Consider the following 26,813-nt stretch of genomic DNA (forward strand, 5'->3'; position numbering starts at 1 on the left):
AATGAAGGTGGAGAAAAAAATAAAAAGGAATGCCGTACTGATACCTGCCACACCATGGATGAACCTTGAAAACATGGTGCTCAGTGAAAGGTCAGTCGCCCAAAACCGCAGATTATACGACTGCATTTATATAAGATATCCAGAATAGGCAAATCCACAGAAACAGAGTAGATGAGGAGTTGCCTAGGACCAGGGGATTGCGGAGTGACTGCTAATAGGTACGGGGTTTCTTTCGGGGGTGATGAAAATGTTTTAAAATTGATTGCAGTGTTAGTTGTGCAACTTTGTAAATTGTAGACTTTAAATGGGTGAATTACATGCTAGGTGACATATAAATCTCAATAGAGCGGTTTTAAATCAATAGATAAGTAAATAAATAAGTGTTTAAGAAAACTGAATGTCCCTGTTTCTCGAAGTACTGGAGAATTTCCCACCTTGCACTTTTGCTCTCATCATCTGCTCTACCTGGAAAGCCTCTGCTCAATCTCGGCCCACTGAAATCCTAGCCAGGTTTCAAAGTCTAACTCAGTCCACCTCTTCCTTGAAACCTTTCCTCAGCAGCACTGAGCCTTCTCCCCCCATCCACAGACGTGAACCCTCCCTCCCCCGGGGCCCCTTCACGCTCATTGGAACCTTTCTGCTATGACAGTTGTCACACTCTCTCTTGTCCGACAGTCCTCGATGTCTGTCCTCGATGCTCTACTGTGCCCTCAGCTGGAGGGAGGATTCAGGTCTTTGCATCTCCGCCCCCCGCAGCGCAGAGCTCAGAGGGGAGCAGGTGGAGGGTGGCCCTAAAAGTTGGCTGAACTGATTCCGAATCTGCTTTGAAGACAGCCCAGGTGTCCCCATCCCGAACTTCTCGGCTCCCTGGTCTCTGTGACCTCACTTCACAGTGGTTGGAAACTTTCACTCAAGTGAGTTGGATGAGGAATCCCTCCTTTTTTTTTCCTTTTTTTTAAAAAAAAATATAATATGTTTCATTTTGCATTTTAAAAGTGTGTTTATTCTTTTCCCCCTCTGGAGATTTCTCTCAACTTATTTTGAAACTGTGTCAGAGGCCTTTCCCGAGGCAGGGCGGTTCCTTACACTCTGCAGAAAGGAGAGTGAGGGCAGGGGGAGGTCAGGACACAGGATGCAGGCTTGGGGCCCCCTCCAGTGCCCTGACCCGGCCCTCCGGTGGCTGCCCAGGGACCCCAAGCATCCTGGCACCCCATATGGTAAGCTGAACCCTCCCTGCTGCCCACCATCTCCTGGGCAGGGGGCTTCTCCTCCCTCCATTCCACCACGTTCCTCAGCCACCTTTTGGGAACTTTTCTCTTCCTGGGAATGGCCCTGAGTCTTCTCCCTGGGGCTGAGGGGCCCGGTCCGGGTCCTCCTGACCACCACCCAAAACCCGCTGAACAGGGCTGGAAGCCGCAGTGGACAGAGGCAGACACACTAGCCCTGGTGGTCCCCAGGACTGGGGGGCAGTAGGGATGGGGGGCAGGGACCCCACAGGAAGGAAGGAGGAACAATTGGAGGCAGGATTCTCCCAGACATTCCTGGAGAATCCCTGGGAGAATCCCAGGAGATTCTCCCTAAGAAGTGAGAAGTAAGTCAGAAAGAGAACGACAAATACCGTATGCTAACACATATATATGGAATTTAAGGAAAAAAATGTCATTAGGAACCTAGGGGTAAGGCAGGAATAAAGACACAGACCTACTAGAGAATGGACTTGAGGATATGGGGAGGGGGAAGGGTGAGCTGTGACAAAGTGAGAGAGTGGCATGGACATATATACACTACCAAACGTAAAATAGATAGCTAGTGGGAAGCAGCCGCATAGCACAGGGAGATCAACTCGGTGCTTTGTGACCACCTAGAGGGGTGGGATAGGGAGGGTGGGAGGGAGGGAGACGCAAGAAGGAAGAGATATGAAAACATATGTATATGTATAACTGATTCACTTTGTTATAAAGCAGAAACTAACATACCATTGTAAAGCAATTATACTCCAATAAAGATGTAAAAAAAAAAAAAGAAGTGAGAAGCGTCCTTGCCTCGCATCCTCTCACCTCGGTGGCCCACAGTCCAGGGGAAACAGCCTCTCCACTGGCTTGTGAGAACCTCCGTGCAAGACCACGTTTTCTCACCTGAGTCCCATCTGTCCACTGCCCCACCCCAAGAACCTATCACACAGCAGGTGACTGCTCCCCTGAGTGGGACACTCTCCCTGCACTGTCCCTACCCCCAACCTGGCTAATTCATATTCACATTTCAGCAAAAATAGTACCTCCTCCAGAGAGCCTCCCCCTGCTGCCCACACCCGCCACTTCCCCAGTTCTCATCAAACCCTGCACCTCCCCTATTTCAGTGCTTTTCCCACTGCCTCGAGCTTGTCAGTTTACTGACCTGTCTGCCCCACTGGGCTAGGAGCTTCCCGAGGGTTTAACTCCTATCAACTACCCAAAGGTTAGCATAGAGCCTGACATCCACCAGGTGCTCGGTAAATGTTCCCCGAGTGAAGACAGGCACCGTTTAGTAAATACCTACAATGTGCAGGTCCAGTGCTAACCAGGCACATGACATACTTTATACCTCATTGACCCTCTCACTACCTTATACGGTGGGTGTTTATCATTCCTCTTTCTTAAGAAAAGAAACCAAAACTGAAAAAATACTGATTCATGGACCAGGGAGTTTAACCTCTTTCTGTCCGACTCCAAAGCCTGTGCTCCTAACCACTAGACTAAATGGTCCCCCTTCCCTGCTTCTCAAGGGTCCTGGGAATCTATCCCAGGAAGAAGTGGGAATGCAGCTTGGGCCTAGCAGCCTGGGGCAAACTCGTACCCTGGCTCAGACACAGCTATTTTCCTGCCCCGACACCTGTTTCACATCCCAGGATGCTTTTCTTCCTGTGATGCTTTCACCCTGGTGAGCAGCCCCACGCCCCGCCCTTGGCCTGGCCCTCGTGCTGTGTCCAGAGACTCAGAAAGGAGCGTCAGGACCTCCTGGGCTGAACCCCCTCATTTCAGTGAGAAAACAGAGGTCCTGTCAAAGAGAGTCCCAAGATAGGTCTGCATAAAGTGATGGGGGTCTAGGGGTTTCAGGCTGGGAGGTGGGGCCCCCCAAGAATGCTCTGCTAGGTGGTGGAGACCTGGGTCCTTGTCCCCACCTCACTCACTTCTCACAAGTTGGATCATTTGGACCAGATGCACCTTCATCTCAGACCAGCCCTGACTGGGAGTACACAGAGGTCACAGGCTCCCCGCCACCAATGCTTCCTACTTCCTGCCCAGGCTACCAAGGAGATTCTAGGCTGGCCAGGGGACCTGGACCCCATATCTGCAGCTTCTCTGACTTTCAGCAAGGCTTCCTTCTTGCTATCCCAACCTCCAGTAAGAATCTGATGAGGTGAGGAAGCAAGGTAGGGACTGACATTTACTGCACATCTACCAAGGCAGGCATTGCACTAGTGCTCTATGTCATCCTTGCAGCCACCCTGAGTGGTAGGTACTATTATCAACCCCATCCCCCAGATGAGGAAACAGAGGCTTAGAATGATAAAACATGCACCCAAGGTCCAACAGCTCATAATGGCAGAGTCAGGATGAGCTTCCCAGGAAGTCCAGCTCCTGCTCTCTCCACCACAGCACCCTATTTGGTTAAATATCTTCAGTGGTCCTACTGACCACCAGAGAAACTCCAAATGCCCTGCCTGATATCTGAGGCATCTGAGGCTCTGCACTTTCCAGCCTCACTGCCCACCACCTGTCCTATATCCCCTCAGGATGAGCATTACCAGGCCCAGGACGACATCTCTATTCCATCCTTTACTCTGGCTCTTCCTCTTGCCTAGAATGCCCTTCCTACTCTTCCTCACACTTTCAGAGCCTATCCCCTATCTCTGCCCCCTTTTATTCCCTTGCTTTTCAATGAAGCAGCCCTTGACCTTGTGCTCTAACCCCCTCAGCACCGAACCCCCTCAGCATGCTTACGAGTGAGTGGCCCTAGTTGCAGGCTGTCTCTCATATCGTGATGCAGCTTTCCTGGGTGGTAGCCTCCTTGGGAAAAATTTCAATCAGTTTTAAGGTTCCTGGCATCCCCTATGGTGTCCTGCATCCTGCACGTTTCATAACAATTTGCTGATGTGAACTGAAGGAATTGGGGGCTAGTGGCTCTTCCCTTTCTGCGCCATGGAGGCCCTCGACCACTAGGGGCGCCCGAGAGCACACCTCCCCACAGCGCTGGTATAGGGCTGGATCAAGAGGGAAAAGGGACTCAGGGAGGGTCTGAAGGGTGGTCTGAGGGCAGCAAAGAGGCAGTTCCCCCAAGGGTTTGGTCTAAGCTTCTTCGCTTCCCCGCTCCCCAAACAGGGTAGGGTGGTGGAAAAGAGCCCAGGCCTGGGTATTGGGAAATTCCAATTTCAACTCCACCACCCAAGGCTGTGTGAGCTTAAGCAGGCTACTTCCTCTCTCTGGGCCTCTGTCTCCCAACTTCAAAATAGACCCTGGATGATAGCCAAAGCCTCTTCAAGCTCTAGGCCCTGTAGCTGCCAGGTGGTACATCCTCCAAGCTGGCTGGGCCAATTCCCACTCCTCTGGGCCCCAAGGCAGGACCACAAAGCCTCAGGTCTCCTGGTTCCAGGGCAGGAAAGAAGAGCAGACTGCCAAGCCAGACTGCCTTTGGGATAGTGCGCGCCCATCCACACTCCCTCACTCCTGTCATTCTCCTCCAGCTTTATTTACTTCAACAAAATACTTCACCCACACACCTGACGTCACCTCCAAAGCACAGCTGGAGGAAGGGATCACATTTCCATAGATGCTGCCACTGCGGAGCCCTGGGCCCATGGCGTAGCCACCAGGAGGTGAAATTTTCCCCACCTGTTAAAATAAAGCCACCAACTCAGCCCATCAGGCAGACAGCTGTGGGCCAATGTGCCCTTCAGCAGCCCAGTGGATCTGGCCTGAGGCACCTACTATGGTCATCTGGAAGCTGATCCTCCAGGGGGGACCCTTGTCGGGTGATCCCTACTGGCCTGGTACAGCATGTCTAAGAGCCCCTGCAGGATGAAGGCAGCCTCAGGGGATCTATGAAGTGAGGTGCCAAAGACCAGAGCTTAGAGTCAGGCCTGGGTTCAGATTCCACCTCTACCTCTCACAGAGAAACCTGGGCAAAGTCATTGGACCTCCTGGAGCCTTGGTTTCCCCATCTGCAAAATGGGAATACCTACCAAGGCATACAGTGTCCTGAGAATTCAGGGAGATGGTCCATGTAAGGAGCGGTGCCCAAGGAGATTTCAGAGCAGGGTGGCTATGTTTGCTCTCTCCTTTCAGGGATGCAGCAGTGACAACAGTCATCCCCGGGAACTTTACTGAAACCCTGCTGAATCTGAAGAACCTGCCCTTCACAGACCTGCCTCCTCCCCCACTCATCTTCTGCTTGCCTCCCCCCATCCCGTTTCCCCCCCAGACTCACAATGTTGGGGCTGCAAGGGACCTCAGAGACCGTTAGTTCCTTCATGCTGCAGAGCTGCCCAGAGAGGTCAAGAAACTGCCAAGGATACCAAGCAAAGAGCAGAGCCCAAGTCTGCTGACCCTCGGCCCAGTGCCCTCTCCAGGTGCCTGCACCGCCTGCCCATCACCAGGTGAGGCTGCCCAGCTCAGCAGAGCTGGAGCCCAGCCAGGCCTGTGCTGTGGGGACAAGGAAGCTGTCTAGGAACCTTCCCTGGAAATGTCAAGCACAGTCCCAGGTTATTTAGCAAGTGCTGGGCAACCTGAGAAAGCAGGGCTGCATGCTGCCAGGGCTCTGTGGGCAGGTTTCCATGGTGCTGAAGCAAATTCTCCCCACCCACCCCCCAGCACACTGTAGATGAGACCACAGGCAGCCCTTCCCCACCAGGCTCCAGTGCGGCCGGGCCCAACGTCCACCTTCATCAACATTCAAGGCCCTCCCACCTCTGGACAGCACACCCTCTGCTGCATGCCAGAGGACCTTCATCACCCGCACCCCAACCTGCAGTTCACTCTGCTGGAATGCCTTCCTGACAGGCTTCCTCCCCTCTCACCACCCAGCTCCAGCACTTCCCCACTGGAACATCTTTTGTGACCCCCCTCCCCGTCAATACACACAGCTCGTTGTTTCTACCCAAGGGCCGGCAAGGTACACGGACATACCTCTGGCAGAGAACCAACTGCACTACAACTACTCCCTTACATGTCCTCTCCCCACTAACCTGAGGCCCCACAGGGGAGGACAGGGGCTTTGCCCCTCTTTTCCATCCCTCGCACCCAAGAGGGGCTGCAATGTAGTAGATGCTCAGGAATGGTTTACCAGGTAAAGGGATGAAAGAATCGGCGCAGTCATATGTGTGTCTCTTGCACAACCTGCATTTAGGGAGTCAACACAGACAATGACTAAGAGCCTTAGAACCTGGGTTCAAATCCCAGTTTTGCCATTTACCAGCAGTCTGACACCAGGCAAGTTACTTAACCTCTCTCGGCCTCAGGCTTCTTCTTCTCAAACCTACCTCAAGAGGGTTACTAAGAGGATCAAACAAGGCATATAAAGTGGCCTGTAGCCGGTGTCATCATCTCTGTGCTTATTTTCCTGATCTTGCCGCTCCTCTCCAGAGGTCTTTATCATCTGCCTATTGAACTCTTACCCATCTTTCCAGGCCCAGTCAAAATGCTATCTTCTCCAGGAAGCATCATCTGAATACCCAGCCCAGCCCTCCTTCTTTCTCCCAGCTCCACACTCGTGCAGCAATCTTGACCTGCAGCACCAAGCACTGCCAAGATCTTTATGTGTTAGTCTTGCCTCCCCCACTAGACTGCACACTTGCTGAGGGCAGGGCCTGCTCTTCCTGTGTTTCCAAAGGCACCCAATCTGAAGTTTCACGCATAGCAAAACCTACAGCACTTAGTTTACGAAGCGTTTACACACCTCTTATTTGATTCTCACTCTCTGAGGTAGGTACCGTCATCACCCCATTTTACAGATGAAGAAGTCAAGGCTCAGAGAGGCTAAACGCTTGCCCAAGATGCCTGTGTGCTCTCTCCTCTCCCATGTTGCCTCGCTTCCTCTAGCTGATGTAAGGGTGCCCACTTAGATCACCCCAGCCGGCTGGCAAAGTTGGCATTTCCATCTCAGCTCTGGTAACTCACCAGCTTGCTGGTCCAGCTCCATGTTTTTCTTTCTTTCTTTTTTTTAACTGATGCGTTCCTCTTTTTTGGGGGGGGGGCTGCATCAGGTCTTAGTTGTGGCACATGGGATCTTTGCTGCAGTGCGCAAGCTCCAGAATGCTTGGGCTCTTCGTTGCGGCGTGGGTTTCTCTCTACTTTCAGCGCTCTGTAGTTGTGGCGCGCCAGCTCCAGAGCACGTGGGCTCTGTAGTTTGCGGCATGCAGGCTCTCTAGTTGAGGCGCGCAGGCTTAGTTGCCCCGCGGCATGTGGATTCTTAGTTCCCCGGCCAGGGATCGAACCCTTGTAACCTGCATTGGAAGGTGGATTCTTAACCACTGGACCAGCAGGGAAGTCCCTCCAGCTCCATGTTTTTCCTAGAAAACGCACATCTTAGGGAAGGGCCCCAACCCAGTTGCACTGGATTTGTTAAACCACAGCTTCTGGACATTCACTCGCGGCCTGCGTCTCTATGGGAGGCTGCTGCATGGTTCTAGAAGCCCTGCCTGGTAAAGTCAGAGAAAACCACTACCTACTGTCTCTGTGCTCTTATTGGGTAGAGGGAGGGAAATAAAAATTCACTTTCAAGGCCATTCTAGGACCACTGGGTTTCAGCCTTGGGCCAATCAGCAATGCTGGCTCTCTGGTCTGTGCCACACGACAACCAGCATTTCCCTTGGGCTCTCCCCACACATCACCTTATTCCTCACAGCCGCCAAGCTGTGGATGGTCGGAGCCTCCATTTAACCAGTGAGGAACCTGGGCCTGAATCCAGGCGCTCTGAGCCCCAAGCTGTGCTTTGGGGCCCATCTGAGCTAGTTACCCATTGGAATCCCCTGGGGACTGTGTTAAAAATACCAAAGCAATTAAATCAACCCACCAGGAGTGAGGCTCCAGAATTGGTTTTCTAAAGCAGGTTCTGCAAGAAAGTCAAAATCATATAGCGCCCAGTGTTTGGGGAACCAGCACTAAAGAGGGGCCTCTCATTGGACAGACTTGGTTTTTTTAAATAAACAAATAAACTTATTTATTTATTTGTTTATTTATTTTTGGCTGAGTTGGGTCTTTGTTGCTACGCACGGGCTTTCTCCAGTTGCAGTGAGTGGGGGCTACTCTTCATTGCGGTGCGCGGGCTTCTCATTGCGGTGGCTTCTCTTGTTGCGGAGCACGGGCTCTAGGCCTGCGGGCTTCAGTAGTTGTGGCACGTGGGCTCAGTAGTTGTGGCACGTGGGCTCAGTAGTTGTGGCGCACGGGCTTAGCTGCTCCGCAGCACGTGGGATCTTCCCGGAACAGGGCTCGAACCTGTGTCCCCTGCATTGGCAGGTGGATTCTTAACCACTGTGCCACCAGGGAAGTCCCCAGACTTGGGTTGAACCCTGCTTCTGCCCCAGGCTAGCTGTGTGACCTCGGCAAGTCATTCACCTCTCTGATCCTTGGCCCCTCATCTGCGAAATGGGAATGTTAATATGGTAAGGGGTTCTGAGGAGGCACAAGAAAACCTAGGAGCCCCTGAGCAACCTCCCCTTTCTATAAAATGGCCACGACCATGGAACCTACCTCCCTCATAGGGTCGTCATGTGGATAAAAGGAGTAAACGCATGCAGAGCACTCAGAGAAGAGCCTGCACATTTACTACAGCCTCAGTAAATGCTGGCTGCCATTATTATTGTTACACCACTGCTGCCACCACCACAGCTGGCCTGCAGGTAGCACTGTCCTGTTTACAAAATGCTTTCACCAACAGAGTCTCAGAGAGCTGGGGGTGGGCTAAAGCTGGTGCCTACCGGCTCATGAGAGCCTGCTGTTAAATTAGCAAGAATGTTGTAAGCCAGTTGTTAAACTGAGCTATGTAAGAATATTATTTTAATATTAAAAATTAAATTATAGAAACATATTTAATTAAATTATATTTAAAATACTTAAAACTTATTACTTCCAGAACTTCCTTGGTGGCGCAGTGGATAAGACTCCATGCTCCCAATGCAGGGGGCCGGGGTTCGATCCCTGGTCAGGGAACTAGATCCCACATGCACGCCACAACTAAGGAGCCCGCCTGCCGCAACTAAGACCCCACGCAACCAAATAAATAAATAAATTTTTAAAAACGTATTACTTCCTAATTTCTATTAGGAAGTATAAATTTCTATTATATTTTATTTCTTTATTTCTATTATATTTTATTATTTTCTATGTTCTTGAGGTTATTTAATGCCTTTTATCTCTGAATGGGGGAAATACTTCATCATGGTATGTTACTGCACCCCTCTTCCTAGCTCTAGTCAGTGTCATCAAGTTGGTGCCTTGAAATTGGCCCCAGTGGGTGTATTTACACCACAGAAATCCACAGACACTACAAATCAGGACTTGATTTCTTGATCCTAGACTTAGGAAGTGCTGCAGAAAATCACTTAATAACAGAGGTTAAACTTATAAGGGTGTCGTGTCTATAGCCATTATTTTGTGCTAGCAGAGAAAATTGAAGAAATATTTTTCAATATTCAGAAACCATTATCCAATTCAGCAAAGAAGTCACTCATGTCATTGGCAAACAAGTAAAGTTCCAACACACATCTTCATTGCTTCATTTTCACCTTATTTGTTAACATAAACAAAAATATCAACGAACAATCCTGTTGGAACTACACTCATTTGTCTATTGCATCCATAGGTTGGTATTGATACAAGAGGTCAGCAAAAACCAAGGAAAGTGCTCTACAAGAATCAATTTATTTTTGTGAAATTTACAAAATAAAAGTATTATATATTTTATTACTTGTAAATTACATTATAAACCTTTATATCAGTAGACTTTAAAATAATTTAGTGTGTGTGTACATATATTTGTTCATTGGAGATCCAGCTACTACCAGAACACCACTGCACAGAATCTGAGTAGACTAAGTTACTGTCTGTGCTTCCCAGATGAGGAAACTGAGGGTCAGAGAAGTTAATTAACTTATTCAAGGCCACATGACTAAGAAGTGGTGCAGCTAGGTTTTCACCCAGGTTTTTTCATGCCAAGATACCTTTCCACCACCCTGTACCACTTCCAGAATCAGGTTCTTTCACTCCTACTGAGATCAGCTGCATGGGGAGGGCTAATGGTAGAGATGTGAATGGAACTTAAAAGGTACTATTTGAACACATGATACTTCAGTGGAGGCCAGGCCTGGGCAGGGGCCCAGAGTGGAGGGCCGTGGGGAGCTGGAAGTAGCAAAGAGACTCTGAGCACCTAACGGTGATGGCAAAGGTAGTAAGGACAAAAGAGGAGGAGGGCACGGCTTTTTTGTCTTTGTTTCCTCATCTGTAAAATAGGGATCATGATATTCACTCCAAGCCATATCAACCTCACACAATGTCCTGCCACATTGGGAATCTGCCCAGCCTGGTGGTAGGAAAGCACCACCTTATTCATTACCCCTTTGGGTGCTTCCATGCCCACCTCCCTTTCTGAATCCCTTTGGAGGAAAGAGAGGAATAGGGAGAAATGTGGCCTCATAGGGAGGCTAGTTAAAATTCACAGCCAGCACTTGGAAGGAGTCTTAGAGTTTACAGGGACCTTTCAGAAACACTGATCTCCCCCTGGCCCCTCACTCCATTCCTGGGTGAGGAAGTGAGGGGCAATATTATCTCCATTTTCAAGGCCAGGAAAGGTCAGAGCCATGACCTCCCCAACCCTACCTAGCAGAGGGGAGACTTAAATGCAGGCTTGACCCACAATCTTCTCCTCTTTCCACTTCCCATGTGGCCTCCTGCTGTATCTCATAAAAAGCAGCTTGTTGGTTTAATGCTCCCAATTCACACATTTACTGCTATATTTCAACTCTTTCAATTATGGCTCTCCATAGTTTAATTTTTGCCACATTTTGTTCCTTCCCTCAATCATTTAGGAGCTCTGTGTCCTCATTTCACTTCTCCTCGGGTCACCCTAAGGCGGCCCTGCAGTAGTTGATGAAGCAGCCAGGATGCATCCCTAGGGCTCTGGGCTCCCATGCTGATGCATGGAGCTGAGACAAAGAGCCCACGGGGCACATACTGAGGCTGGGGCATAAGCTAAGCTTTGGGTATGAGGAACAGGAAACAGGGTCCACCCTCAGAACATGCCAAGAGGGTAAGGAAATCAGAAAGACAGCAAAGTAAATCACTACAGAGCCCATGTAGCCTGCTTGGGTTAGAATGTAGAGTGAAAAAAGCAGGAGAGGAAATTGTAGAAGTAGTATAGTTATAACACCTAACACACACACACACGCATGCACGCACATGCACACACACACACACACACACCCCGTTCAGAAAAAGCTGGAGAAAATGTAACAAATGTTAATAATGATTATTTTGGAGTAGAGAGTCTGCAGGTAACTTCTTTGTATGTTTCTGTATTTTGTTACTTTTTATAACAGCATAAATGACCATTGACTTCATTTTTTAAGAAAAGTTTATGGGGTACCTTCGGTTCATCTCTTTCCCACAGTCTTATCATTGCCTCCAACTGGCCTACTCTCTCCCATCCATTCTTTCTCCACTGCCAGGAGAATTTTCTTTCTAAATAAGAAATAGAATAATGTTTTTTTTTTACCAATTAAAGGTCTTCCACAAATTATTGTTAATTTTCTTAAGTGTGATAATGGTACTGTGGGTTGGTAGGAGACTGAACTTAATCTTGAGAGATGCTTATTGAAGTGTTTAGAGTGAAGTGTCAAGATAGCTACAATTTTCTTTCCAATAATACCATAATTTTAATAAATTACATACATTTTAATACTTTTAAATTTTTATTAGATATTATTTTTAATTTTTAAAATCACACATATGCACGTGTGTGTGTGTGTGTGTGTGTATATAAAATGCTTTTTATATAAATGTAAAATTTTTTTTCTTTTTTAAAGAGAGAAAGAGGTAAAGCAAATGTGGCCAAATGTTGAATGCAGGAGGAGGGCATAATGGTGTTCATTGTATGGTTCTTCTAATTTCTTCAGACATTTTGAAATGTTTTCATAATCAAAAATGTTGAGGGGAAAAGTCTTCTATGGCTGTGACTGCCTATACAAACTTCTGCCCTAAACTTTTACAATCTCACCCGAACCTATCTTGACAGTCAAAACTGCCAAGTCTCACCTCTATTTCATGTTCCAAGCTTTTAGTATGGAAAGCATCTCATTCTTGTAAGATCTACTTTCAAATGCATGCACATTTTATAGCAATTAATAGAATACAAATTAATTTTTTAACTATGAGGAATAACATATTAGAAAGAAAAACTCAGGTAACCAGATGAGAAATTAACTGTGCAAAGGATAAATTTATGGCACACTATAAACCTTCAGATTAACTATGTGTAAAAGGCATGACGCAAGCAAGTAAGAAATCCATACTGTTAGAATCTGGTGAAATAAAAGCTGGTGATACTCAGCTGTGCTTAGTGTCTCCTCACTGGCTAAGTTCAAGTACCAGCCCTATCACTTAGTACCTGTGTGGTCTTGGACAAGTAACTTAACCTCTCTGAATCTCAATTGCTTTATGTGTAAAAAAGTGACAATACCTTGTACCTCAGTGGTAAACACATCATCTACCTGCACCCCCTCTACCTACCCACACCAGCGGGCCTGTCTGTGGTGAATTTACACCACACACTGGGATGGTATTCATTCTGCTGAGGCAGAGAGGTTACCCCTCAGAAGTGAGTGTTTCTTAGTGAGTGTCATGGGTAGATTTTATTTTAGATGGCCTCGGCACCAATCTCACTGCAGCCATCTCCCCGTAGGTGGTGGACCCTTGGAAGGCAGGTACCATATCTTATTGATGCTTGTCACTCTACCCCTTGGTGTACAATAGTCCCTCAATAAATGATACATCACTGAATTGAAATATGCCTGCCACCTCTTTTGCATTTTCCAGATGATATCCATGCATGCATTTGTCTTACTAAACCATTCATTCCTTCATTCACTCATTTATTCAACGATGAGTAACTCATATGTCAGGCACTGCGCTAGAGACAAGAGAAGAAAGTGATGCCCAGAGAGAACTGAGAATTCGGTGATAAATGCTGTCAGTGGAAGTCTATACAAGGGGCAAGATAAGCAGGGAAGCAGGTTGGTTCTCAGTTATGCTTTGGCAGGCGTGGGAAAGGCTTGCTTACCCGAGGAAATAGCATTTCTGCTGGGCCTGGAGGATGAGCAGGAAGTCCATAGGCAGAGAAAAGGAAGACGAGCAGCTTCCTGGATTTGAACAGCATGAACAGAGAAGAGGGGCCAGGACATGTTATCTGTCATCCTGGTGCCTGGGGCTAGTGTTTTCAAGTGGGGAAAGGTAGATGAGGCCAGAATCAGGGCTCAGGCAGTTGAAGAAAGACCTTAATGTTTAAGAAACATTTTTAAAATGTTTAAACATTTTAACATTTAAAACAGTTTAAGAAACCCCATGCTGAGAAGGGGTTCTTTTATCCTATGGGTGACAAGGGTCTGCCACAGATTTCTGGGCAACAGCATGCCATGATCTGTTTTAACCAAGGCTGTTTATTGTACATTAATTTTTCCATTCACTTGCTCTCTGCCATAAGGTTGGGAGTGTGTCATAAGCAGGGATAGAGCCTTACCATTCCAGCACAATGGCTGACACAGGAGGAGAGGTCATTCCTATTCCAAAGGCAGGCCAGAGAGCTGATCCTCCGCCATCACCTGCTCCTTCCGGCTGGAAGGTGAGCGTGGAGAACAGGTCATGAGCAGGGGCGTGGAGATAACAATGGTGGCTGTGCTCATGGGGCAGCCAAGCGAGCCTGACTCACTTGGCAAGGAGTAACAGAATACAAGAGGAGGGGAAAGCAGAGGTCCCTCGTGGAGAAGGAGAATCAGGAAGAGAAATGTATTCATATAAAATGAATTTCATATGGTGGGAAACAACATGGAACCAAGAAGTCCCCTGTAAGCTACCAGCTGGACCTTCTGCATGATCCCTCCAGCTGGCAGGAAGTTCCAGCCAAGGGGAACACATACCCACGTGCTGGCTCCAGGAAGTGTCTAGTCAACCACGAGGTGATCCCACTGAGTTCCAGCTACTCATCACTTCTGAAGTTGCCCAGCTGGGCCTGGGCCAAGGGACCCACGGGTAGGGGAGTCAGCAGGCTGCTTGTCCATACCCCTCTAAGGATACAAGGCAGGGTAGGGGTCAGCAGTATCCTCAACCTACCTGCATCCAGGGGAAACCCAGACTGTCTCCAGGTTGTGGAAAACGTCCAGATTGAGCCCAGGAGCCAGACAAGATCACCGACCAGTAGCCCCACCTAGCAACCAATCTCAGCTCTCTGCTGGGCCATTTAGAATTGCACTAGCAGGCTTCGTTTTCCTAGTCTATGTAACAGGAGGTGTGTTTTCTTTTCCTCTGTTCTGGGAAGCTACTGTTACAGAGGACCTATCTGGTATCCAGAACTTGATGCTGCTTCTCTCTCAGTTTTACAACTCTGACAGGTAAGCATTATCATTTGTGTTAAAGCTGAAAAACCGAGGTTCAGTTGTTTCCTGGTACACGGTAGAGTGAGAGTGAAGCCCTGACCGGGCTACAACTCCCCCCACTTCAGCAAGCTGCCATCGAAACCAACCGTACAGCATGGACATGCTCTAGTCATCGGGGCCTGTGGACTCCACACGCCTGCCTCTACCAGCCCCATGAGAGAAAAGACAAAGGAGGCCATTTGGAGGCCAGCCTCCTGGAACCAGCAAAGACAGAGAAAATAAGTCAACTACCCATAGCATTATCAGGAAGGAGACACACGTGCGATCCAGGTAGCCCGTTTCCTGCTTGGTGTGTGAATACCCTGAGGTCCAAAGCCCTGCCCAGGCCATACACTCCTCAGTGACCCTGACTTTTACCCCGTGACACCTGTGCGAGACTCTGCAAGATGTCTTCTATTGGAGGAATTCAAAATACTGCGACAATCTGGCCTAAGGAGGGGAGACTCACAGCAGGTCACCCCACGGGGCACAGTAAGAGCTGGGGTGGGATCCCTGTACGGGACGTGAGCCCACACCCTGATGTAGCCTCTGAGACCACAAGACACCATACCCTCTCTGGGCCAGCCCTGCCAGCCAGAGCTTGGGTGTCATCCTGGACTCTGCCTTCCCCCTCATGTCCCACATCTAGTTAGGTACCTAATCAATCCTCAGAGCAACCTCTATAAAAGGTCTTGACTCTATCCCCTCTTCAAATTAGTTTGGCACTTGCCACATCCCACCCAGATTACTGTCCCCATTCTATCCGTGCTCCCAGCTGGAGGGCCCTTTCTGAAACACACATCTGCTCGCCTCACCTCCCTGCTCATCTGGCCCATATCTCTCAGTGGAAAGTTCAACCGCCCTGGCTTAGCTCCCATGGCCTGTGTCTGCCTCCTGCTCTCCTCCTGGCTTCTCCATTCAGCACATTCACCCTTTGCCTGTACTATCCTGAATGCATTGTGTTATTTCAGGACCATGTACCTGCTGGCCTCACTTCCTTAGAAGGCCCGTCCCCTCTGATAACTCCTGGCAGTCCTTCAAAACTCAATTCAAATACCACCTCTTCCAGGAAGCCCCTCTCGGATACTCCAGTCTGACTTAGATGGCTTCTCATTTAGACTCCCAGCCCCCCAGTACTTCCCTCTATCACAGCACTTAGAGTTGTTGATCTCTCTTTTATGATTCCTGCACAAGTTCCTGGAAAAGAGGAACTAAGTTCAAACTCAGTTGATTTTGTACCTGTAGCAACACCCAGGCACCCAGCACAATGCTTGAAACACAAAAGGAATTTCTGGATAGAAAAATCAGTGGGTCGGACTTCCCTGGTGGTGCAGTGGTTAGGAATCCACCTGCCAATGCAGGGAACACGGGTTTGATCCCTGTTCTGGGAAGATCCCACATGCTGCAGAGCAACTAAGCCCATGCACCACAACTACTGAGCCTGCACGCCACAACTACTGAAGCCTGTGTGCCTACAGCTCGTGCTCCGCCACAAGAAAAGACACTGCAATGAGAAGCCCGTGCACCACAACGAAGAGTAGCCCCCGCTCACCGCAACGAAGAGTAGCCCCCGCTCACCGCAACTAGAGAAAGCCTGCAAGCAGCAACAAAGACCCAATGCAGCCAAAAAAAGAAAAAAAAAAAATCAGTGGGCCTCCTCCCCAATAAATGGGTCCCTCTGATTACAGGTTGGGGGATCTTTATGCTTCCGGTGACTGTAAAGGCTCATCAGCCTATGCAACTGAGCTCAGCTACTGTGGGAACTGATCCTTCTACTCTGACTACACTCTTGCTTTGTGAAGTCCTGTGTGGTCACCGTGAACTTTCTCGACCCTGAATACCAGTTACCACAAATGATCAGTGGCCCCTGGAATCAGTTTTATGGCCACAGTAAGGGGCAGAGTGGGGGAGTACAGCCAGTGGTCACTGGGCTCTAAGATTTATAACCTCTGGTCAAAGGATGCTGGACACTGTGCTGGGTCCAGAGAGCCAGGCAACCTCAGCAGTATTCATCTGAATGCGTCTAGCTCTGCCGGCTCAGGAGTTAGCTCTTGGTTACTGAAAAGTTCAGTCTTGTGAAATGGGTTTGGTTTCAAGTTTCCTGTCATTGGCTTACTTATTTAAAAACTACACCCTATGTATTTCCTGAAAGAGATAAGGTGCCAGTGGTCTGAGCCAGAAGCTTCTTGCCATCAGCCCCTATGTGAAAAAAACCTTATCTGAGAAATGAAACTCAGGAGGGGGACACTCCTGTGGCATCATTTTTTTCTCAGGAGCTCAGAGTTTTCAACTGTAAGATGAGGGAGGAAGGCCTAGTGGGCGCTGACCCCTCCTGGCAATGACATTGGGAGAGACTGGGCCCATTCTTCCTAACCTGATTCTTTTCCCTTCCCCCCCACCCCACTGACCTTGAGATCAAAGTGAGCAATTTTCTTGGCATGAAGGTAGTTCACCCCTTCCAGGATCTGCTTAATGAAGCTGGTGGCCTCCTCCTCACTCAGGGACTCCTTCTGGGCCAGGAAGTCGAAGAGCTCTCCTCCGGACACTCTGCAAGACACCAGTAAGGAGGGCCCAGGCCCAGTCAGTCCTGTGTGTCCTGAGCCCAAGCCCATGGGTGTAACCCCTGACCCTGTCTCCAGGCACCATGCTTAGCAGAATCCCCTCATCTCTGGGGCTCTATCCAGCCAGCCCAGGGACTGACTTTCCTGCTATTTCTACTTGCTATGTTCCTCCCTTTGGATCACAAGGGCAGGAACCACCCTTAGGGTGTCACCAGAAGGGTCTCTGCTCACACTCTAGGCCCAGGTCCCTTGTTATCCTAGGTGCTACCCCTCCCCACCATATGACTCAAGTGACAGAGGACAGAAACAAGTGCTGTGGGATGACAAAGAGGAACATATGCTGGGACAGAAACTGGAGACTTAGGTTCCAGTCCAGCCCTGCTACTGGCTTTGGACAACTCACTCCCCTGCCCCCTCCAGTCAGGCCTCAGTTTCCTCACCTGCAAAATGAGCAGACTGATCAAGATGGTTCCCAAAGCCCCTTTCTTTCACCTTATAAAAGATGACCTCTTCAAAGACATGTCCCTAACTTAAACATCAAGACCCATTAATTACATTCATCTCTAAAAACTCTAAAATACTGCTTTTGTCCTCACATTCTATGCTCCTGCACCCTATGTTTGATGTGGCAGGAATAGAGAGACCCATGGAGCAAAAAGACTAGTTTACAGTTTTATCTGAATTGGGGATTTATGGTTGCCAGATAAAATGGGAGATTTTCATTTGCTAAATCTGGCAGTCCTACTGGGCTTGTTTGGCCTCTGACAGATGCTGGAGTATCCAGCCAACACGTGCTTATCTGGAGCTGCAACATAGCCAAGGGTCACCCCAGGAAAAGATCTCAGGAAGGGATCTGGCCCAGAGAGCCCAGGAACTCAGGATCACCTGGAAAACCTGTTTAAAATGCAGATTTCCGGGTCCCACCACAGACCCTACCAAATTAGATTCTCTAGCAGCAAGGCCTCAGAACCTGTATTTTTATAATAACAGCAACATAGTAATGGTAATTAATATTCACTGAATACTTACTCTGTGCATAATGTATACTTTTTGTACATTATCTCATTTAATCATCACAATACCCCATGAGCTAAAGTACAATACTATTAGTTTCCTGTTTCGCAGTTGAAGAGACAGAGGCTCAGAGAGGTTAAGTCACTTGCCCAAGGTCAAACAGCCTGTAAGTGGTAGAATCAGGATTCAAACCCAGGCAGAATGACTCCCAACCACTATATCACAGAGTGTCCTCAAATGATTTTCATATGGCCAGAATGGCTTCTGTCCCAGTTTTGGGACTCATTTACTCCCTGCCACCTAGTCCATCCTAAATAAAGAGCCTCAAAATCTTTTTTCCTTTCTTTAAAAGTGTCCAGAAGCATACATAGACCCACTCATCAATCTTAGCATCATGAAAAACAGAACAACTGAACACAATGTCATACAATAGGAAGTATACAGCAACACCTACAAAGTACTGCAACTTAAAAAACTGAACCTAAACCTGCTTAAGCCTCTTGTTCAGTGCTATTGACAGAACTCTGCAGTGATGGAAATATTCTCTCTATATGCTGTCCAATATAGCAGCCACTAGTCACATATGGCTAGTGAGGATTTGAAATACGGCCAATGCAACTGAGGAACTGACTTTTAAATTTTAATTCATTTTAATTCAAAAACTGAAGTGGTGTAAAATATTTTCCTTTAAATACAACTTTATTTTTTTGGCAGGATTGCACTCTAACCATTGCATTGCAAATGAACTGAAATGTGCTGTAAGTGTAAGATACACACTGGGTTTTGAAGACATAGGATGAGAAAAAGAATGTAAACTATCTCATTAATAAGTTTTACAGTGATTACATATTCAAATGATAATATTTTGTATATACTGAGTTAAATAAAAAATATTATTAAAACTAATTTCCGGGGCTTCCCTGGTGGCGCAGTGGTTGAGAGTCCGCCTGCCGATGCAGAGGACATGGGTTCGTGCCCCGGTCCGGGAAGATCCCACATGCGGCAAAGCGGCTGGGCCATGGTCGCTGAGCCATGGTCAGCGTGAGCCTGTGCGTCCGGAGCCTGTGCTCCGCAACGGGAGAGGCCACAACAGTGAGAGGCCCGCGTAACGCAAAAACAACAACAACAACAACAGAAAAACCCCCTAATTTATCTAGGTCTTTTTACTTCTTATTCAATATGGCTGCTGGAAAATCTGGCATTTCCACTGCATATGTGGTTTGCACTATATTTCTACTGAACATCACCAATAGGAAGGGTATCTTGTTTAGGTCTAACTATAGGTTTCAGGAAATACAGGACATAGAGGAACAAGTTAAACAACACCATGAGGAAGGGATAAGATGAAACCAGATTGTGAGACAATCAACAGGACAAATGACCTAATTCTCCCAACAAATCAATGGCATTAAAAAAGGGAGGGAGGGCTTCCCTGGTGGCACAGTGGTTAAGAATCCGCCTGCCAATGCAGGGGACATGGGTTCGATCCCTGGTCTGAGAAGATCTCACATGCCACGGAGCAACTAAGCCCGTGCACCACAACTACTGAGCCTGCACTCTAGAGCCCGCAAGCCACACTACTGAAAACCGCAAGCCTAGAGCCCGTGCTCCGCAATAAGAAGCCTGTGCACTGCAACGAAGAGTAGCTCCCGCTCACCACAACTAGTGAAAGCCTGCGCGCAGCAACAAAGACACAACACAGCCAAAAATAAATAAATAAATAGATAAATAAATAAATAAATAATTTTAAAAGGGAGGGAAGGAGAACTGCCATAGAATAAGAGACATGGGAAACAAAAGAACCAGACACAGCATGTGGACTTCCCTCATTTGGATGCTAATTCAAATAAAACAACCGTAAAAAGGTATCTTTGGGTCCATCAGGAACATCACTATGGACTGGAGTGTAGACAGCCTCAGTGGTCTGGGGCGTGGCTGGCTGGATCATTCTGTCAGGTGTGATAAATCCATGGTGGCTGCATTTTAAAAACTGCAGTCAATGAGAGATGCATACTAAAGTGTTTGCATGTAAAATGACATGATGTCTGAGGCTTGCTTTAAAGTACTGCAGCAAACAAACAGTTGGAGTCGGGGGGGAAGTAGGATTTGATATAAAACAAGACTGGCAAAACGGTGATAATGTGAGGCTGGGGGATGTGCCTAGGAGAGTTCTTACATCCTTCTCTCTACTTCTGTATATGTTTGAAATCCTCCATAATAAGAGGCTAACAGTAAACTTCTAGGGAAGCAAACTCCTCGCTCTCCCTCAGTGACCCCTGCACAGAAACCATCATCACTTGGAAGTTCTTCCGTAACAGATGAGGAAACCAAGCCCACAGGAGGGGAAGTGGCCATGCAAGGTCTCCTAGCAAGAGAGTGCATGGTCAAGACCATGTCCAAGTCCCAGACCCCAGTCCAGTACCATGCACCATATCATTGTTGGGGGTGGTAGTGCTGGAAGAGGGCTTGGTTTTGAGTTTATTTAGAGTTCGCCACCTGTGTGATGTTACTTCCCCAAGCATTCTCTCACTTGAGACTCACATCTGCCCTGAGGGGTGGATGGAACTTCTGTCCTGGTTTCCCAAACAAGGAAACTGGGGCCCCAAGAGAGCAGTGACTTGCCCAAGGTGACAGAGCTAGTAAGTGGCAGAACCAGGATTTAGATCCAGATCTTCTCAATCCCGGTGCACCACGTGTTCCTCTCACCACACTCTACCCATATTATAAGGCTTGAGTTGCTGATGCAAAAAAGAAAACCCAAAGCCACCCCAAGCCCTAGGCTGTCATCTGCCATCCCTGTCCAACTGCATCCGTGCCCTAACACACTGGGCTGCCACTGTCTGGCTGGCTCTCTCCCCAGCTAGATTACCTTTGCTTCCACAGCACCTTGTGCAAGACATTCAAGAGAAGGTGGGCGAATAAAAAAAAAAAAAAGGAAAGAAGTAAGACATTTAAAATATCAACAAGGCACAGAATATTCTGTATCATACAGAAGTGAAGTCTTGGCATTTTCAAGAGACCTGTCGAGAGCCTTCTGTAAATTTTCAGATCCACAGTGTCCCTCAGGAACACAAGGACCTAGCCCAGTCCTTGTTTTTATACTTCCAGCCTTGCTGGGCGGTGCAAGGCTGTGACCTCAGGCATATCCTGCCCTTCCTACCTTAAACAGAACACTGAGTAAATGTAAAAGAACTTCATGATAATGTGGATGTGTTCTGTCACCCAAATTTACTGATGTAAAGGCCCAGGCAGGGTGAGGACTTTGGGGGACAGTAATCAGCTGTTCTGTTTGAAGGTGTGATCTGGGCAGCAGACAGAGTGAGACATGATCTCCTTTGGACGAAGAGGGGAACAGCCATGGTGACCCTTAGAATTGTCCCCAGAGACTTGGAAAGGTGGGAGGCTGATGAGCCTGCCGGGTATCTGTCCCAGCCCTGGACACCCAGGCCAGGGACACTCACATCAATCCTCAGGCACCTGTTCTCAAGGCCATCAAGGAGCCTGGGTTTTGTTTCTACCCCCAAACCTAGTTTCTCCCAAGGGCTTCTCAGCCCCAAGATCTCTGCCATGGAGTCATCCCCACTCCACCCAAGCTTCTCTCCTCTCACACCCCTAAACAATTTGACTTAAAGAGGAAAAGCAAAACCTAACAGCCAGACTCTGCTCTCCTCCAGGACCAGTCGCCTTCCTGCTAATCTGACCCTTGCCTCCTTCCTCCCTGCAGTTTCATCTGGCTGCTAGAAATGCTTTTCAGAACTCTTTCAAAAGCAACCAACCATTTAGAGGGAGTGCTCAAATGACCTGTGTAGGCAGTGATTTGGGAAGGATGCTGCCAGAGCTGTTGGGGCCCAGAAAGCTGGACTCAATTCAAGGCCTGGGAAGCATTGCCACCACCTTGGAGCGCTCTGTCGGGCCCTGCCCTGGTATGCTCCCGCCGCTGTATTGCTTTCCACAGCTTGGAGTCAGGGAGGCCCCAGAGAGGTCAGGGGCCTGGGATGGAAGGGCTGACCAACCCTCCCAGGGCAGACCTACATTTTTCAGAGCCAGCTCCACATGTGGCATGAGTTAATCCACTGAGAGTTTGAAAATATTCTTTACACCCTACAGAAGTCAACTTACATGGACAACTCAATCCTTCCCAACCCTGCCATCACCAGTCCTGACAGCTGCTGCACCGGCGATCATGGACAGGGTAAAAACAGCTGAAGGGGACTTAAATCAGGGTTGGGAATGTCCTCTGAGCACTGGCCACTTCAGCTGAAGCCCTGCACTAAACAGCGCTGAGAGGTAGATCCATCCACAAACCCTGCAAATATCAATTGAGCAGGTGGGCTCTGACACCCGTGTTTAAGTACCAGGCAAACCCACTAGCCTAGCAGGGCACAGTGAGGACCAGGAGGCCAAAGGCTCCTAAGCAGCCCAACAGAGGTCACCACGTCCAAACATAAAAGCCCATGAGGGCTTCCCTGGTGGTGCAGTGGTTGAGAGTCCGCCTGCCGATGCAGGGGACACGGGTTCGTGCCCCGGCCCAGGAGGATCCCATGTGCCGCGGAGCAGCTAGGCCCGTGAGCCATGGCCGTTGAGCCTGCGTGTCTGGAGCCTGTGCTCCTCAACAGACCCTGGTCACACAAGACTGAGGCACTGTCTTAGCAATCCCTAGCTCCATAGCCAGGCACCCTGAGACAATGAGGCAACTTGAAAGTAAAGGAGGAGACAGAGAAACTACGAACAGACAGAAGTTCACAAACACAGCAGCTCACAGGAGCACCAGTGTGACAACTGATGTTACAGGCAGTGACAGCTCACAAGAAGAGGGCATGTAACTCTTGGTTAGCCATGAAGCCTGCTGGGAGAAACAGGGACATCTCAAGAGCATCCGAGACCCCAACTCCTGGGGTTCTACAAACAGGGAGTAACAGACAACTACCCCAGTCATGACAGAAATGCCAAGTAAAATGACAAAAAAGTATCATAACTGTAAAAGACAATAATGAACCCTGCTTTAAAACAAATGACCCAGGGCTGGCAAGGCTGCAGGCAGAAAGAAACGCTCCCATGTTGCACGTGGTGCTGGTTAACCTGTCCTATGAAAGTGAGGATACCAAGAGCCCTAAAAATGTCAGCCCGATTGCCCCATTCCTGAGGATCTGTCTAAAAAAATTAATCCAAAAGAAAAGAGGGAAAACACAGGAAGAAAGTTGTTTTATGGCAGTAAAATGCGTAATGGTTAAAAGCTGGAAATTAAAACACCAAATGTCCAACAACAGGGAGATACGGGTATGTAATGTAATGAAACATGATATAGTCAGTTAAAAGGGATAAAGCTATTCATGGCATTACGTTAACTGGGGGAAAAGTAGAGCAGGAAATTGTACAAGTACAATGCTTGCATGCAAATAGATAAAGACTGAGAGGAACCACAGGGAAACAAATAGCTGTGTTTGGGTGGTAGGCATATGAATGTAATCCTTTTTAGTTGCTGTAAAGTTTTGACAACAGACATTTAAAGAATTGGCCTGGCTTTCCCAGCAAAGGTGGGCTTGTCACTCTCTGCTGGGAACCAGTGCTAACCCTTAGTTTTGGGGCTTGCCACACCTCAGGCCATCCACTTGGCTGGCTACATCTGTGGGAACCCACCAGGCTTGTCTGAGTGAGGCAGGTGTATACACTGACTGGTCCAATTGGCTAAGAGGTCCCTGAGAGAAACACAGAGGACATTGGGAGTTAGACAAAGGGAGAGCATGGGTAATTCTATGCACTTAAACATTGAGATGGATAATTTAAGAATCCAATGCAAAAGTATGCAAATGCCCATCTGCTACATAAATCTATAGGCTGACAACACCAGAGCATAGTTCTCAAATTAGAATGGTCTCAAATGTCAGGTGGTCCACCCAACCCACAGGTAGGTTAAGGATGGCTGCCTGCTTTATAGATGAGAGCTGAAGCTCAGAGGGGTGAGGTGACTTGCCCCAGGTCACAAAGTCAGGGATTGCTGAGACAAATGCTGCCACTTCTCTGCTAACTGGCAGACGCCTCACACCTCTGAGGCTCAGAACATTCTTGACACCCGGTCTTGCTGCTTGACTAGACACAGCCATTTCAACTTGTGCCACAGCCCAACTCAAACTCTACTAACCTCCGGAGGCCCACCTCCACCTCCCCAATCCATGGGGGGCGTCTCCAGGAGGGACACCAGTTGGCCAACCAACCCCTGGAGTCGTGGTGTCACCCATCCAAATTCCACCAGACTGTGAAGGATTCCCCTGCAGGGCCAGCCCAAGGCCATCCCACCTCAAGCGCATAGCTATCTGCACAAGCAGCATGGACCCAGTCCTGGCCCCGCCACTTCCTGGTTGTAGGATCTTGTAAATGACCCAGCCTCTCAGTGTTCTTGTCTGTAACATGGAGGTAATAAGAGTCTCCATGGGACAGGATTGTTATGAGGATTAAATGAGGTAACAGACATTCTCAGCAAAGTGAATACAAAGTCCTCTCGGCGTAAGTGGGACACTACCCTCAACACAGCTTCTGTGAAGACTGAACAAGACAACACGAAGGACCTAGCAAACACCTGGCTTACAGCAGGGCCCTCTAAGTAATAGTTACTATGATAACAATAAAGGCATCAAACACAGCACAAAGGCGGGGGGGTTTTCCCAGGAAAGGGCTGAGAAGGGCTTTGCAGAGCCTGGGGGATGTTTGTTCTTCCCTTCCTCATAGAACAGACTCTCCCTGACAGCCCCCTGCTCCGCCTTCCACCCTCTACCCCCTTCATCCTCCCACGTGCTCACCAGCCAGGAAAGGACCCCAGCACTCCCCACTTCTTCCCTCTGATCCCCAGGGCCCAGTGAAAGTCAGACCTAGACCCTCGCCCTCAGTCCCTGCTGCACAGCAAGCCCGGGTTCAGGAGGAGGATGGGGTGAATGAAGGAAACCACTTCCCACTGACTTCATCTCCTCCAGGTCGGGCTTCTGTCAGGTTGTTGCTCCCTCTGGGGCCTGTGGCTGGAGCTCCCCTGCGCCCTGCTGCCCCGCCCCCCCAGTCCCAGGCACCCACTCACAGCTCGAGGATGAGCACCACGTCAGTGCGGTTCTCGAAGACGTCGTGCAGCGTGATGACGTTGGGATGCAGCACCTGCCGCAGGATGCTCACCTCCCGCTCGATCTCCTCCCGGCACACACCCCGCCGGCTGGCCTGTCTCTGCCGCTTCTTGATGAACTTGGCTGCGTACTCCAGCCCCGTGCTCTTCTCTCGGCACTTCTTCACGATGGCGAACTGGCCGCTGTGGGGACACAGACCCACACAAGGAGGGCATCACTGTGGTTACAGGGGAAGTGACCTGGTTGTCACCCCTAGGCCACAGTAACTCAGAGTCATTCTTCCAGGGCAGGACAAATCATGCCACCAGCCAGCATCCCCACCTGGCCATCAACCAGTGACTGAGACAGAGTAAGTACTGGGCTTCCCTTCTGTTCATATGAATCCTTTACCTTTTACTAGGAAGGAATGTTGGTATTGTCACTCCCAGTGTACAGATGGGAACACTGAGGCCCTGAAAGGCTACTGGTTTGATCTGGATGACACAGCCTCATCGTTCCAAAGCCTCAGCTAGAACCCCTGTCTTGTGTCTACCAGATGAAATCACAATGTCCAGAGGTTTATACTACTTAATGAAAAGATTTTTAAGGAAAAGCAGGACGTTCCTGGTGGTCCAGTGGTTAAGACTCCATGCTCCCACTGCAGGGGGCACAGGTTTGGCTGGGGAACTAAGATCCCACGTGCTGTGAGGTGCGGCAAATAAATAAATAAATAAATAAATAGAATAAAAAGCAAAAAATAGTCAGCATGGTCAAAATACTAACAGTAACAATCCTCTGTTTGGGCCTCCCTTATCTGGAGGCAAGTACAAATTCATCTATTTGGAATTGTGAGGGGACAAAGCACCTCTATAGTCTCACGTTTGTACCTTTGTTTCCAACCCCTCCCAACAAATAAAAATCTCAATTACCTGACATGAGCCAAGTAGTCAGACTATAGGGGACAGAGCTAATATGAGGATGATGCACTTAAGGACGAGGCCAGAGGCTATGCCAGCTGGGTTCGGGGGGATCCTGGTGGAGGTGAGGGTGGGGTGGAGGCAGCCTAACATTGTTAGTAAGCACAGTGGGTGTTCATCACGGTGAGAAGACTGATAGGACCACGGAATCGTAAAATGTTAGGAAACTGAGGCACAGGAGACATCAAGTGACTCACTTGAGGTCATCACAGAGTTAATGGCAATGCCAGGCCCCGGGGCCGAGTGCCCAGCCCACTGTTCACAAAGCCACTAAGATAGTTAAAGGAGTCAAGATGATGCTTAGTGCCCTTCAGGGCTGGGCCTGAAAATCCTTCACTCCAGGGACCCAGACAGCCATCATGAAATGGTGTCCTTGCCAGAGTGGCAGGTGGCCCTAGGCCAGCCTCCCTGAATGCTTCAGGGGCAGCCCCCCCACCACACACACACACACACACACACACACACACACACACACACACACACACAGAAAAGGGCAGCGGCCTCCTGTTTCACCATCTCAGTGCAG

General features: G+C 48.8%; 1 protein-coding gene across 6 annotated transcripts in view; it reads right to left on the reverse strand.

The window, feature by feature from the left end:
- DAPK2 (death associated protein kinase 2) overlaps positions 1–26,813 on the reverse strand; it is a 122,608-nt gene that overhangs the window by 30,690 nt on the left and 65,105 nt on the right. For 5 of the 6 annotated variants that reach the window (XR_009540966.1, XR_009540970.1, XM_060151503.1 and 2 more), the window contains exons 3-4: positions 25,292–25,513; positions 17,062–17,200 (exon numbers count right to left, since the gene is read on the reverse strand). Coding sequence is in view for 4 of the 6 variants with exons in the window: in XM_060151503.1 (XP_060007486.1) it covers positions 17,062–17,200; positions 25,292–25,513 (361 nt within the window). In the remaining 2 variants the exon portion in view is untranslated. Of the gene's footprint in view, positions 1–13,249; positions 13,385–13,761; positions 13,857–17,061; positions 17,201–25,291; positions 25,514–26,813 lie in introns of those variants that run through there. The other variant, XM_060151521.1, reaches the window with a different exon arrangement.

This window comes from Lagenorhynchus albirostris, chromosome 1, assembly GCF_949774975.1.
Source record: "Lagenorhynchus albirostris chromosome 1, mLagAlb1.1, whole genome shotgun sequence".
Classification (NCBI taxonomy): Eukaryota; Metazoa; Chordata; class Mammalia; order Artiodactyla; family Delphinidae; genus Lagenorhynchus; species Lagenorhynchus albirostris.